The sequence below is a fragment of the Engystomops pustulosus genome, chromosome 3 (genome assembly GCF_040894005.1).
Source record: "Engystomops pustulosus chromosome 3, aEngPut4.maternal, whole genome shotgun sequence".
Lineage (NCBI taxonomy): Eukaryota > Metazoa > Chordata > Amphibia > Anura > Leptodactylidae > Engystomops > Engystomops pustulosus.
In genome coordinates, this window is record NC_092413.1 from 157,858,009 (window position 1) to 157,873,957 (window position 15,949).

General features: G+C 39.7%; 1 protein-coding gene across 3 annotated transcripts in view; it reads left to right on the forward strand.

The window, feature by feature from the left end:
• Nucleotides 1-5,346: 5,346 nt before the first annotated feature.
• Nucleotides 5,347-15,949, forward strand: part of PEX5L (peroxisomal biogenesis factor 5 like) — a 164,335-nt gene continuing 153,732 nt past the window's right edge. For all 3 annotated transcript variants that reach the window (XM_072142740.1, XM_072142741.1, XM_072142742.1), the window contains exon 1: nucleotides 5,347-5,749. In XM_072142740.1, the coding sequence (XP_071998841.1) occupies nucleotides 5,729-5,749 (21 nt within the window). In that variant the 5' untranslated portion in view covers nucleotides 5,347-5,728. The remainder of the gene's footprint in view (nucleotides 5,750-15,949) is intronic.

The window sequence follows — 15,949 nt, forward strand, 5'->3', positions numbered from 1 at the left end:
ATGCATTTTCACACTCCTTTCCTCCCCTTACTGGCCTGACTGTCCATTTCCTCCTCCTCCAACTCCTCTTCTTCTGCCCATACACGCTGACCAGTGAAGGACTGAGCAATGGTCCCCTCTTCTGTCTCGCCAACATTCTCCTCCTCTTCCTCCTCATCCTCCTCCACCTCCTCCGATATGCGCTGAGAAACAGACCTGAGGGTGATTTGGCTAACAACAATGGAATCTTCTTCCCCAGTCTCTTGTGACTAGCGCAAAGCTTACGACTTCATGCTGACCAGAGAGTTTTTCAACAGGCCAAGCAGCGGGAGGGTGAGGCTGATGATGGCGGCATCGCCACTGACCATCTGTGTTGATTCCTGTGTTGATTTTAATTTTTGGTGGTTTTTTTGTGGTTTTTTTTGTGTTTTTTTTTTTTAACAAAACGTTCAGAAGAAATCACACAGCAACCACAGAAGATGATGATGATTGCTATGGCTAGTTTCTAACCTACACTGACAGCACACAGCAGGATTTTGTGCTGTGCCTGTGATGACTTTCAGTTTTGAAAAAAAATAATAATCGGCAGACTGTGCCTAATTCAATCAAACCCCTAATAAATTGTCCCACTTAGGGGTTTGAGATGGATATGTGTGTCACTAAGAGCTAAATAGAACGTTCCCAAGTCTCCCTGCAAATTCGTCACAATCTGGTACTAGCTGCACTACTAGTGCCAGCAAGGCCAGCCACCAGCAAATAAAAAAAAATAAAATATATAAGCTATTGTAGCCCTAAGAAGGCCTGTTGGGTTCTTGTATGGCTAGTTTCTAACCTACACTGACAGCACACAACTGGATTTTGTGCTGTGCTTGTGACTTAAAGTTTTGAAAGAAAAAAAATTCGGCAGACTGTGCCTAATTCAATCAAACCCCTAATAAATTGTCCCACTTAGGTTTTTGAGATGGATATGTGTGTCACTAAGAGCTAAATAGAACGTTCGCAAGTCTCCCTGCAAATTCCTCACAATATGGTACTAGCTGCACTACTAGTGCCAGCAAGCCCAGCCACAAGCAAAGAAAAAAAAAATATTCTAGCCCTAACAAGGGCTGTTGGGTTCTTGTAGACTCACTCCTGCCTAACAGTAAGCTAATATAACACCCTAACGATATCCCTGCAGCAGCAGCAGTTCTCTCCCTAATGGCATCTAGACAGAGAATGATGTGAGCAGCGCGGGCAGGGGCTAGTCTATTCCAGGGTCACCTGATCAGGCCAGCCAACCACTGCTATCGACGTGTAAGTGTTCCACGTGATGCTGGGTGGAGTGCAGAGTCTCCTGGCTTGAGATTGGCTCTGTTTCTGGCCGCCAAAAATCAAAACGGCGGGAGATGCCATTTTCTCGGGCTGGTGATATATTCGTCTGAGCAATGAGCAGTTTCGAGTACGCTAATGCTCGAACGAGCATCAAGCTCGGACGAGTGTGTTCGCTCATCTCTATTTGTATACTATTTTTACCTAAACTTGCATCAAATCAGCTTTGTCTTTTTTTTAACAACCATTAAAGAGGACCTGACAGATTGATATCGGACCCTAAACCAAATACAGGTCCTCATGGACCTGTGGTTTAGGTCCCCAAATCGACCTGTATGAAGTCTGTAGGTGGGTAAAAATGTAAATAACAAACTTTTGTACTCACCTAGCTGTGAGTCTGATGAGGCACACTAGCCTTACAAATGCAGATCGGCACCTCCTCTCATGGTCCGTCAAGTAAAAATGGGATAATAACCCGGATCACTGTGCATTGTGCACATCACTTGACAGACCGTGCAGGTGCCAATTGGAATGAGGGGAAAGGGGAAAATAACTTTTTATCTTTCTAATGCGCCCACATATAAATTCCCAATTAGCCATGACAGGTTCCCTTTAAACTAGAAGTGATTTCAACTGCAAAGAAAATGTGACTAAAACTGATCCAATAAAATGAATGTATGCGGTTCAGTGCATCAGTTTTGAGTCATATTGAAGTCATAAAATATTTTCTTAAGGCACTTTATGTTCCAAAATGTCAACCTTTTATTTTGGTAACAGTGTGAGAAGAGAGGACTACCATCATCCAACAAATGTATAATAATATACCCAAGATAACAGACATAAAATACACCTTATAGCTGGCATAGATTTAATTTTCTGGCGCCTAGACTGCCAGAAGACACACCAAATAAATTATTAGGCTTGAAAATTTTTTTTCTGATGTTTATCTTAAGACTAGCATGCAGTTTGAGTTAATTTAAGCTAATAGCCCTTGACATAATAAAAGAAGTCATTTAGAAAAGCTAACCTTTTTGGAAATTTCCATTTCTCTACATGCAGCAAGCAATAATTCGAATAAAATTCTGATAGTACATAATGGCTGCAACCTCTATAGACAATACTAATAGGTTGTCAGTTTCAGGAAATAATAAGCTGTTATTTTACATCCTAAGGCCTGTTACACATGCAGCCCGTGTATAAATGCCCGTGTGCACACACTATTAGGGCTCATTTGCACCCCCATCTGTGGGGATGTATATGCGGATGCAAATTTGTGGCCGCATATACATCCCCATAGACAGAAATGGTGGCCCAGTGGCGGTACAGTGCCACACATGTGTGGCACCGTTCCGTGGCTTACACCGGAGAAAGATAGTACATGCGCCGCTGTTTTCTATGGAGGGGGAAGGGGTCACTTCCTACTCCTCTCCAGCGCAGAGCTCCTTATTGTTAATGCGTCAACAAAGAAAGAACAGGAGCTAATGCACATAGCCTCCACCACTGCTGATGTGCCGCCGTCAGAAGACTCTGAGCTAATGCACAATCGCTCAGGAGCAAGGGGCAAAATGAAAGTAAAGACGAGTGGGGAGGTAGGTATGAAGTGGCTACTGGGGCGTGAAGTTGCTCTTGGGCTACTATATGCCCCCAGTAGCCTCTGAAACGTATTTGTATATTATGATATTAAAGTTTATTTTGCCAGCAGCTGCATCCATGATTAAGAAAAAAATTGGATGCAGCTTCTGCAGCCATAGGCAACTTGCATCTAGAACAACTGGTAGATTTCCTTTCCCCTTGCCAACCACCACAGTGTTGTCTGAATATACTTGAAGTCTGAAGTGTATCATAGGAATAAGTATTGAGTCAAGACCATGTACCATGAGGAGCCCTTACATTACTTACAACCACCGCCAATAGACCCAACACAAATTTTACACGTTGCGGAGCTCAGTCAGATAATCACAAATCCTTTTTATAAAGCCAGCTGAAACATTCACCCTGGCTAATTTGGAACATAGGTGTTCAGGTTTGAGGTTAAACGCGCCAGAAGAATCCAAAAATAACATCTCCACACTCACTGTTCAGATTGAGTGGCAGTGTGATGGATACCCACATACTGGGGAGAGCAGTTTGCTGGTTACCTGTATTTTTTTTGGGGGGGGGAGCAGTGTGCTGGCTAATGGAGAGAGCAGTATGCTGGATTCCTATATAGTGGGGGGCAGTGATGTGCTGGAAAACTATATGCTGGTGGGAGCAGTGTCCTGGATACCTATATACAGGGAGAGCAGTGTGCTGGGTACCTATATACTGGGGGGCAGTGTCCTAGTTACATTTATACCGGGGGGCAGTGTCCTAGCTACCTTTATATTGGGGGAGGGGAGTTTTCTGGCTATCTATATACTGAGGGGTTGGCAATATGCTGGATACCTATATTCTTGGGGGCAGCAGTTTGCTGGATACCGATATACTGGAGGGAGAAAAGTGCTGGATCTTATTTACTGGGGGGTGCAGTGTGATGGCTGCCTATATACTTGAGGGTGGCGGCAGTGTACTGACTGCCTATATAATGGGGAGGTGGTGGCAGTGTGCTGGATACCTTTATAGGGGAGGGAGCAGTGGGCTGGCTACCTACATACTGTGGGGGCAGTGTGCTGGATACCTATATACTGGGGGGGGGCAGTATGCTGAATACCTTTACACTAGGGGAGCCGTGTGTTGGCTTCCTATATACTGGGGGGCAGTGTGCTGGTCTACCTATATTCTTGGGGGGTGGCAGTGTGCTGGATACCTATATACTGGGGGAGCAGTGTTCTGGCTACCTATATACTTGGGGGGGGGGGGGGGTGCGGCAGTGTGCTGGATACCGGTATACCTGCATGCACTATAATCCATATAAAAAATGTCTCAAAAATATTTTCAATTAGGTGAGGGACTGTTTATGCTAAAATGACAATGCAATGTATATAATTTAATTACCTGTAAAACAAAGTACCTAGAAACGTCTCTGCCTAAGCTTACTCACTCATGTAAAAGAAAAAAAAATCTATTTTTGCAACTATTATATAAATTCTCACAAGTTTGGATTTTTTCACCATAGAGTAATGGATTTTAGTATTTCCCTTGGAGAAACTACTGGAGTTGCAATAGTTTTTACTACCGTTGCTCAATTACTTTATGTAGTACAGGACTAAGGAGGTAGTAAAAAAAAAATTAATTGTAACATTTTAATGGGGATGTCTGTCTGTTATGTTGGTTGACATAACTGTGTAGAGGTTTGGATGATGTCTAACATCAGGATATGTTTAGACCCCCCTCCATGCTCCTATAGAGATCAGACAGTGTTACTCAGAGGTGAAACTGGTTAGTTATCCCTTGTTGAAGTATATGCCCCCCCCCCCTATATTTTGGTGAGGGGTGATTTGCAAAAGATTCAATATCTCCTTTAGAGGATTTCTGTAATCTAACAGTGTAATTTCTTCATCCACATACTCTCTTACTGCGGCTATGGATTTTAATCTTTGTGAAATCTTAGGCAGCAGAGCTAGACAGAGTGATGTATCATGACATGATGCTATGACAAAGCACAGCTCTAGTGATGCCAGACTGCTGAAGTCTGCCTAGTATAATACTTCCAATCAGCACTAAGCGATCACATCCGGACAGTTTCTTGGTCCCATTATAATTGTGCATTAGAGTCGGACAGTCCAACAATTAAATGTCTGTGTCAGCATCAGGACGCCAGAGAACTCTCAGTCCAGAGCCCTTATGGCTGCATTGTGTAGATTAGGAACACATTATTCTCTGATTAGAAAAGAATTGTAGCATTGTGTATATAATCTACTGGGAAGATTTGTATTTACTTAGAATTATTTCCTCCTTGCCTTCTGGATCTATTATTTGATAGTTTCCTTAGTGCATGAGATCCTCAGCTGGCTCAGCATTGAAAGAAGGTGACCGAGGAGTTTTAGCAGAAGCTATAGTGACTGTGGCAGGGGCGGAATAGATGCGGGGAGGTCCTGCTGATGTCATGAAGGAGGGGAGAGACTAGCACAGTGATCCTTTCGGTGAGTCCTATGTAGTATTTCTGTGTCACGCTGCCAGCAGTCATGAGTCCTGCAATAAGCACATTGTAATAAGAGGAGGTGCGCTGGTGATCCCTGGGGAGGGTCCATCCATCTGAAAGAGATGAACGAGGAAAACAGTAAGAGCGAAAGAGTTACACAGAGAAGGAGAGTTTCTTTCCAGACGTAGAGTTGTTATCGCAGGAGATCTCTGCTGCATCCGCTTTTACTCCGAGCGGAGTCGCCTATTTCAGCACCACAAAGGGAGGGACAGTTCCCCGGACGACGTGCAAGGATCCACTGTATCATTACACTGTCACAGCACCTGAATCCATAGGCTCCTCATATTCCAGCACACATTCTCCAGGGGACCCTGCGGCACAATGTACCAGGGACACATCCAGGTAAGATAAGATCATGCATTTTGTTTCGGTGTATGTGCCCATACTGCAACAGGTGTATCCACTCATTATCAGCAGGGCTGCATTATAACTCTCAGCAACAACTTCTAATAATAAAGTTATCCTCAGTGCCCTTCCTTGCACGGATGAATAATGCATTCAGTAGTCTAGCTATATTGTCATTTTCTGTACTACATAGCATAGTGTATGTCAGATGAAGGACAAATCATCGGCCGATACTTCATTGTGTAGTTGTGTAAATGAAGCATGCCACACTGCTCCTGTGCCGGTCCATGTAATAACCTCTCGCAGTAGTTTGGCCCGGGCTAATGTCACTCTTGTCTAATTTCTGCATTCCATACATTATTTAAAAAGCGTTTCAGCTTCTAATGAAAGATTTAAGTCATATTATTGATTTTTTTTTCTTTGGGAAATGAGAGGCTATTTTAAAATGTGAAGTCTTGGTTTAGAGGCTTTGTGCTCCATATAACCTTGAGTCACTCCATCCTCTATACTGCTTAGAAATCCAAGCCTCACAAGGGAGGGACATACCCCAGTTTGTAAGCATGCCAGGAAACTCTAGGCAGATGTGGCTTACCTGGCATGCCTTTGAAATATGGAAGCCGCTCAACTTATTTTCCTGATCGATATGAACTATCAATTAACAGAGACCTATAAAAACAGAGGAACTAGCTCAGTAAAAAATCTAATATGCCACATGTAAGCTTTCCTCATAAAACCTGAATCTAGATTCCTGAAATATCACCGGGTTACCATGTATAATATTTTTTTTAAGATGCTTCTGTTTTACTGAAATGACTTTTCCTTCCATTGCCTTCTGTTACCTATTAATGCATATTATATTATTACTAATTTAATCCATATGGTTTTGAAAGTTTTATTATCATCAATATTCTCTAATATTATAATATGTATTTTGGCAGACACAGAATTCACACATTAAGCAAATACAGCAATTGCATGGTTGCCCAAGGATCCTATAGTAGGGCCCAATAGTGTCCTTCTCTAGTTAATAGCAATCTCAGCACAGACAGCTATTGACTCCTTTATCTGCCATTCACAGTAGGAACCATCAGACATAACTTTTTTTGAGGTCCCGGAAATACAATATCTGCCTTTATTATATCTTTATTTGTGTTGTCTTTGTGGTCTTTATTGTGTTCTTTTAAAAAGACATCAAAGTTTGGATCAATATAGTTATAGAAGTTTTGCCTTATTTTAAATGTTATCCTTTACTTCTGTATGTGATGGTATAACATGTGTATTCAAGGTACTTAGTTCTGCCACTTTAGAGTTATTTATGTACTAACATGTGTTCATGTGAAAACCTAAGCATATTCCTAAATAATGCATATTTCCAACTCCTTTAACTTAGCGAGCACAAACAGTGATATTACTTTGTATTCCAATTCATTCCCTGAGTACATAATTGGGGACCTACTGCTGAAGGACAAGGTTCTATACTTTACAAGTCTTCGTACATTAGGTTCTATACTTGTACATGTACAGTGAAGGCAGGAAGCTCTGTGGCTCATAGACTATTACCATTTCCCTGTGGAGGAAACATGACCTGTAAGGATTTGCACAAGGAATATAATATCCCCTTAAAATATCCTACAATCCTCAGTAACACAGTAGCAGACAATTGCAAATTACACAGCCATTTGTGTTTGATATTCAAAACTATATGTATGTATATAGCCGTGTCCCCAATGGGAATTATTAGAATGATTATTTTTGTATATTAAAAACCCTAAGAAGACCAAGAAGCCTTGTCTTCCAGAGGTGAAACAAGATATGTTGTATATAGTTTCACTGAAAGTTGTATCCTTATTATATATTTAGATCTAGTGCAAGACAGTAAACTTCCCAACTCAATATTTATACCTATGTGTGTGGATGTGTGTGTATATATATATGTGGACATATATATGCATGTACTATTTGTTATAGGGCTATTAAACTGCTATAAATTTATACTGTATACAAATTGTTAAAATCGGTTACATGTCTAAGATTGTAACAATTCCTGTGGTTAGTGAACTCCCTGCCGAATGGGCTTAATCTTATACTAAACTTCAGAATATTGGTCAGTATATTATTGAGATTGCAGAGCTCTGTTATTGAGATTGCAGAGTTGAGTTTGACGTAGCTCATCATGATGCAAAAAGAGGTAAATGACAAACTGAGCACTGCTACACGTGTAGATACAAACTAACATGAACCATGCTTTTTATTCACTAGACAAGATTCCTAGTCAATGCCATTTCCACAGGAGATATTCTCTCATGTATGTGAAGTAATTGGAAGTAATTGGAGATTTTAACCACATTGTTTATGTAGCAGGGCTGAACTTGAAAGTTGACTATTTTGTTTCTTTTGTGTCTGTAATGACTTGTGATAATGTTAAGTCCCCAATAGAGGGGGAAGCCCTCATCAATATATTGGGGCAGATTTACTTACCCGATCCCGTTGCAATCCCGAAGTGCGTTGTCCGGCGTGGATTCGGATCCGGCGCGATTCACTAACATAGTGCTTCTGAGTTCCTTCCTGTGTTGCTGCTGCGCCGCGGTCCACAGGAGTTCACCAGCTTCTTCCTGGTACATGTGAGTGCTTGATCCTGCGACACAAATCCTTTTTTCAATAAGAGATAGAATGACTGGTACCACCTAAACACAGGCACAGAACCAAAGTCCACGTCCGAATCCAAAGTCTACAAATCATTTTTCAATTCTGCGGTTTGTCCGAATCCATAGAGTTGTCCGACGATTTCTGCCGCGTGCAAGCCGGTGCCGATGTGACAGAAATCCAATTGTGTGCGCCAAAATCCCGGGGCAATTCAGCGCAAAATGGAAATATTCGGGAAACCCGACGAAGGTGCGGTGTTCGGTCCCTTAGTAAATGATTGTGTTATCATAGAATAGCCAGAGCTCTAATCTTGTATGTCTTCTGGAATACCATCAAATTACTAATGCTCCTATGACTCTATATTGGGCAGATTTATTGCATTTGTCTAAATGTTGGGTATTGCAAAGGAAGGCTAAGCTCACACTATCCCTTGGGGTGTCCATTTTGTTATAAAATTGTGAAAAACAAACAAAAACATACAAAAACAAACACCTAGAACTGTTGGTAAACTGCAACTCTTCTGGCCAACATTTACTAAGAACAGTGCAAAGTGCCTGTGTATAGTACAGAGTGTGCCAGATTCATAATTTGTGGCGCACACTCTTCATGAATCTGGTGCTCCGACAGGGTGTACCAACTCTTTTTTTGCTGCATCTTTAACATGAGGCGTGCAACAAATTTCTGTCGGGACTTTGCATGATAAATGTGGGGAGCGGTCCGACTGTGCACCGTGTGATAAACGTTGTTTATGTGCAGAAATTTGTGTTGTGTCAGGTAGTGTAGCCGTGACACAAATGAGTCCCGTGTGACACATATATGGTGCTAACACTTCTTAAATACATGTGCAAGCAGTTTTCACACAAAAAAAGTGCAAAATCCAACAGAAAACTGAACAAACTCCTTAGTAAATGTGACTTCCATATATGCAAGTAAATAGAACAGAAGCATGTGTTATTTTTACAATTATAAATGATGGAATTTAGCAAAGGAGTAGTGGGGAGATTTATCAAAGGTATCTGAGAGCAAAATTGTTCCAGTTGCTTATGGCAACCAATCAAAGCCCAGCTTTCACAGCAGCTTATAAAATGAAATTTGAGCTCTAATTGGTTGCTAGGAGCAACTAGAGCAGTTTTACTCTCAGACAGTTTTGTTATGAGGCCCAGTGTTTTTTCACACCATGTCAGCATGGGTATGAGAGACGCTGCATGGAGAACCTACATACTAAATTACTTATTGTTATTGTTTTTCGTATATTTTGGTTGTATCCACTATGGATTGTTGTACTGTCAGCGGAGTATCTGTCTATATGTAATATTGTACCTCTTATTTGGTGGCTTAGTGTATGCCAGATAAATGTGTCCAAATTTTGGTGCAAAAGTTATGGTACACTTAACATGTGGACCACGGGACAGTTGTTTGTGTCCTGTTTAATAGCACATGTGTATATGTAGACTAAGATCCTTGATAAAAATGCCAAGAATTTAGGAACTTTGACCGACATTTATGAAAAAACAGTGCCAGCTGCACTATGTACAGTTTGCCTGTGGAGTGTGAAGGGTGCGTCAGATTTAGGAATTGTGCGGCACATTCTTTGTGAATCTGGCACTCCCTACACTGCTCCGACTGAGTGCACCAACTTTTTTTTGATACACCTTTCACATATAGCACACGACACACTTCTGTCAGACACTGATTGATAAATGTGTGGCATGGTCCGACTGTGCACCGGAACGCCCCATTTCAGTGCAGAATTTTGCATAGCGTCAGGAATAGTGCAGCCTCGACACATATGTGTCTCGGATACCTTATAAATACATGCACTAAAAAGAACATGCAAAGTCTGACAGAAAACTGGAGCAGGGGCTTCAATAAATCTGGGTATAACCAGGTTAATGAATATGCTGTAATCAGTACAGGCAGTCCCTGGGTTACGTACAAGATAGGTTCCATAGGTTTGTTCTTAAGTTGAATTTGTATGTAAGTTGAAACTGTATATTTTATTATTGTAGTTCCAGACAAAAATGTTTTGCCCCAGTGACAATTGGATTTTCAATTTGCTGTAATGGGACCAAGGATTATCAATAAAGCTTCATTACAGACACCTTACAGCTGATCAGTGCAGCCTAGAACTATAGTAAAGCATTCAGAAAGCTTCACCAGAGGTCACAGTGGGCAGAGGGGTTCGTCTTTAACTAGGGGTCATCTGTAAGTCGGGTGTCCTTAAGTAGAGGACCACCTGTAGTGGTTTCTTAGCTATGTGTATTCATTTCAAGTTTTACCCTGGTCATAACTGTTAGTGCTGTTTTACTTCCCTTAATAATCGTTTGCTGTTTGACCTTACATAACCTGCTGACAGTTTTATTCATATGAACAACATAAGAGATATCATTTTCAATGTCTATGCCTCTAATTTCTGGAAAGAGCAGGGGTTGGTCCTTAAATCAATAAGCACTAAATTAATGTAATGTAGACTGTAATGTAGAGTAACAAACCACATGAAATGTGCTCAGAATATCTTCACCTTAAACCTCATGTTCTACTATTAACTCCTTACTACTTGTCGGTGCCATACATTTTCATGGCTAGTTATTACTAAACCTGTTACACATTGTTTCCATGTTATTTGGCTTTTGCCTCTTGATTGAATATAAAAGCAAAGTTAGCAATCTACAAACTAAGAAGACTTTCAATGTGTTCTAGCATCTTCCTCTGTTAGTCAGCTTTTAGCCTTAGATAACTAGTAATAATACTATCATAATGTATGTTTTCATGGGGTGGAAGTAGTTTTTATCCTAAAATTAGCAGACATTGTTCAGAAATATGCAAATTTATTTCATGTTTTAATACAAGTGGGGTAGTACAATTTTTATTTATCATTTGAGAAATATTTCAATCCAATTATTCATTTAATCAGAATGGTTGTTGAGAATATACATTTGGAGGTATGGTATGTCCCTCTTAAAGGGTATATTGGCTGAACAAAGCCAACCCAATAAATAACAAGACCTTTAAAAGTAGCAAAAAATGTATATTTGTGGTCACAAATCTATAAAAGAATGAGATTTATTTTAGGATGTCTACGATAGGACTATGTTCATACTAATCTGACAACTTGATGGTCTCCACGATAGTTATCTAGATTGTCAGAATGGAAAAATAAGGCAGTTCTCCCATTGTTATAAATACACAAATAGTAGTTTGTTTCATACATGAATAAAGCAGATATCCTAGTGATAGGAAGATGAATGGTCCTGAGCTGCCAGCAATGAGCCATGCTATGTGAGTTGTTTTTGTCTTTCCATAATGCAGTAATGTGATATTCAGGCATTCTTCAGGATCGCTGCGTTGAGGGTGTGTGCATTTTCCTAATGTGTGTATGTAAAATTGATCTTTCGGCATTGTTACAGTAATACTACTCTACTTTAACCATTGCATTGCTTCATAACATTTTCATTGAAATCACAGCTTAACCAGATGTAGAGTGTGACCTTTAAACCTCTAGTATAAGGAAATTTAGACATTACTGGCTAGACTACATTATTGAAGGAAAGCCAACTCAATAACTAGTGTGTGCATGCAGTAAATACTGTTATACAGAAGAAGCTTTCACCCTCAACCCGACAACTGAACAGTTGCTATAGTATGTATAAGCTTCACCAAATGCTCTGCAGGCAGCTATCCCAGCCAGGACTACAGTAAAACATGAAATACGTGACCAGACTTTTTTTAATCTAAGGTCATAGTGATATTTTACATGCACCATCCTTCTTGGGGCAGATATTGGTAAGTAGAACATATAAACCACTCTTGAAATCTTTTCCAGCCAAAAATCTAAATATGATACAATGCCTTGACTTGACCTTTAACATCAAACCGTGAAAATAGCTTTATCTGCCCCTTAAATAAGCAAAACGACGGGTCCCATGGATGAGCAACTATAGAAGTAAAGCAGTGGGTCACATTGTGTGCAAGGTACGAGTAATGGGGTCATTGCTGACTATAAGTATACTATTCATTGGGGGTCATTTATCTTTCTTTTCTTCCTGTTTTTCTGTCTTTTTTGAGACATTGCATATTTTGCAGCTTTTTGGGGACATGTTGAAATGTCCACCGGTTATTTGTTTTTCATCAGTAAGACGCATTTATCTTCTATTCCAGATGTGCTAAATGTCCCAAATTCAGAAAGTGAGAAGAAGTCACTTGTGACATTTGTAACAAATGTCTCAAAAAGAGATATTAAAAAAATCCCTCTTTTAACACAAAGAAAAAGTGAGATTGATAAATTACAAAAGAAGCAGACGACAGGCAAAAACTAACAAAAACAAACAAAGATAAATGACCCCCATTTTGTTTTATTCATTATATGATTATTTAATAAATGAAGATATGTTATTTAGAGGCCTTTGGTTATATGAAGTAAGCTGTATCTTTCAATGTACAGTATAAACTAACTTAATATGCAATTCTTTGGCTCATTTATCTGTTATTGATACTTTTCCCATCTTCTACGGACACTTTCTATTGAGACATACAATCTACATTACATCCCTATTGGCCAGTGCTGTATAAAAGAATAACCTCCCACCCAGGTATTTTCCCTCTCAGTTGATGCATAATACATGTATATATACAAGTAGTAACATTCATATTGTCATTGTTACTTAGATTTGAATATTTATGTGTATTATTTCCTTAATATTTATTTTCATTTATTGCTTTATATTAGCATTCCATTATTTGGGCATGCTTGTATATTTGCATATTGTTTTTGTCTGGTTTGATGCTTAATGAATGCTACTTATTTGTTCTTTATGAATGCTGTCTGCTACTTACCATACTGTTACCTTATTGTTATTAGCTTCTCTCCTTTTATTGTATAAGGAGTGGGCATTTCATAAGTACATATCCATAATTTGTTTTTTATGGACGTGTTTCAAAGCCCTAAACATAAAAAAAACTTTCCCAAATGTACAATATATGTGTGCCATATATGTTGTTTTTCAACTATATTGATTACTACTTAAAAACAGTATATCCTACAGAAAGTATAGAATATACATGGTATATATATATATATATACAGGGCCGCATCTGCCATGAGGCGAGATGAAAATCTCGCTTCAGGCGGCAGAATGCGGGTCCCTGTAAAGGGCGGCGAAATTCGCCGCTCTAAAGTGGGCGATTCGGGCGTCCATTAACGCCCGAATCGCCCACCAGCTAAATAAATCGCGCCTGTCTCTTTAAGACACAGGCGCGATTTATATGCGGAGCGACGCAGCGCCTTTCCGGCAGCTGCGTCGCTCCGTTCTAAGCAGTGACACAGGCGCCATGACGCCTGTGTCGCTGTGCGGAGCCGCGTCTCACAGGAGAGCCGCGTGAACACCGGAGCCGCGCCGAGGGAGCAGCTGCCTGCAGGTGAGTATGATTTTTATTATTTTTCATGTATTTAATTAATTGTGGCTAATAATTAATACTGCGGGGGGGGGGGGGGGCTATATATATCATATGGGGCCAGAATTATTTTAAACTGGGGGGGGGGATCATGGAATGCTATTTTATTTGGGGCTATAATTATTTCTTTATTACTGGGGGGGATGCAATATATATTTATATTATTTGGGGCTATACTGTAATTATTTTATACTGGGGGGAATGCTATATATATATTATTTGGGGCTATGATTGTTTAATACTAGGGGGATGCTATAGATATTATATGGGGCCAGAATTATTTTATACTAGGGGTGGGGGTGGGGGTTCTGTATATTTTATTTGGGGATTTGGAGCTATAATTATTTTATACTGGGGGGGATGCTATAGATATTATTTGGGGCCATAATTATTTTATACTGGGGGGGATGCTATAGATATTATTTGGGGCTATAATTATTTTATACTGGGGGGATGCTATATATATATTATTTGGGGCTATAATTATTTTATACTGGGGGGATGCTATATATATTATTTGGGGCTATAATTATTTTATACTGGGGGGGATGCTATAGATATTATTGGGGCTATAATTATTTTATACTGGGGGGGATGCTATAGATATTATTTGGGGCTATACTTATTTTATACTGGGGGGGATGCTATAGATATTATTTGGGGCTATAATTATTTTATACTGGGGGGGGATGCTATATATATTATTTGGGGCTATAATTATTTTATACTGGGGGGATGCTATAGATATTATTTGGGGCTATAATTATTTTATACTGGGGGGGATTCAGTATATATTATATGGGGCCAGAATCATTTTATACTGGGGGGTGCTGTATATATTATATATCACTATATCACTAAGCTGGGGGGATGTATATGGGATACAGTATATTACTAAGCTGGGGGGATGTATATGGGATACAGTATATTACTAAGCTGGGGGGGCTGTATATCGGGTACAGTATATTACTAAGCTGGGGGGCTGTATATCGGGTACAGTATATTACTTAGCTGCAGGGGCTGTATATGGGATACAGTATATTATATGTATATAGATTTTATCCCTATATAATGAAGGGATGTGTTATATGTGGGGTAGCGTGCGGTCAGTTGTGTTGTGAGGGGTATATATTATTTAGGAGCGCAGTGTTGTTTTCCAGGAGACTTCATACTGTAAGTGACTGTGGTATTTTTAGGGGCGCCGGGTGGAGATGCTGCACGGAGCTGAAGATATCTGCCCGTGAATTCAGCAGTGATACGTCATGGATTGGAGAACCCGGAATAAAGTCCTCCTGATGGAAGAGATTGTCATCTATAAGGTACTAGATGTCACTAATGCCTCTCAGATCCTGTAGTCAGTCACACAGTGTCAGGGAGCTGCCTGTAGGGTTGTTAATTGTTAGAAAATTTTTCAGCATTTACTTAACAGGGAGCGGGGGGGGGGGGCAGCATTTTAATATTCGCCTCAGGCAGCAAATATGCTAGAATCGGCCCTGTATATATATATATATATATATATATATATATATAAATTTGTTTTTCTTTTACAATAGGTGTATATATGCATCAATATAGACATATAGTTATTTTTGTTTTGGGACATTTTTGGCATTACTCTTAAAAGGGAATGTACAGAACATAAAGTCTGAAAATTTTTATATACCTAACAGATTTTATATATAGTAGTCCTGTGATATAAGACTACACTTATTTTCATGTTAGGGATACAGGATCACCGTAATAACAATTATTTATTTCCAGTCACCATGAATCACTTGTTTACCTGTCTCGATGCAGAATGTTGAACCTGCCAAGGCGCGGAATTTCTGCTTATATTAGATTTTTCACATGTCAGTGTTGACATTCAGTTTATGCACACATCACTTGATACACATCAATACAATGAATGAAAGGACAGCCATACATAAAATCATAGCTGGTTTATAAAAATGTGTTTAATACACACAAATAGGAATGTGTACAAGTCTTGAGGTGCAAGAAAAGATTTGGACTCTTTATAAACATTTGTGGCATTTACTCCGAAATGTTGTTAATGTTTAAGACTACATCTAGAAAATTACGAAATAGCAACTCAAGAATTGG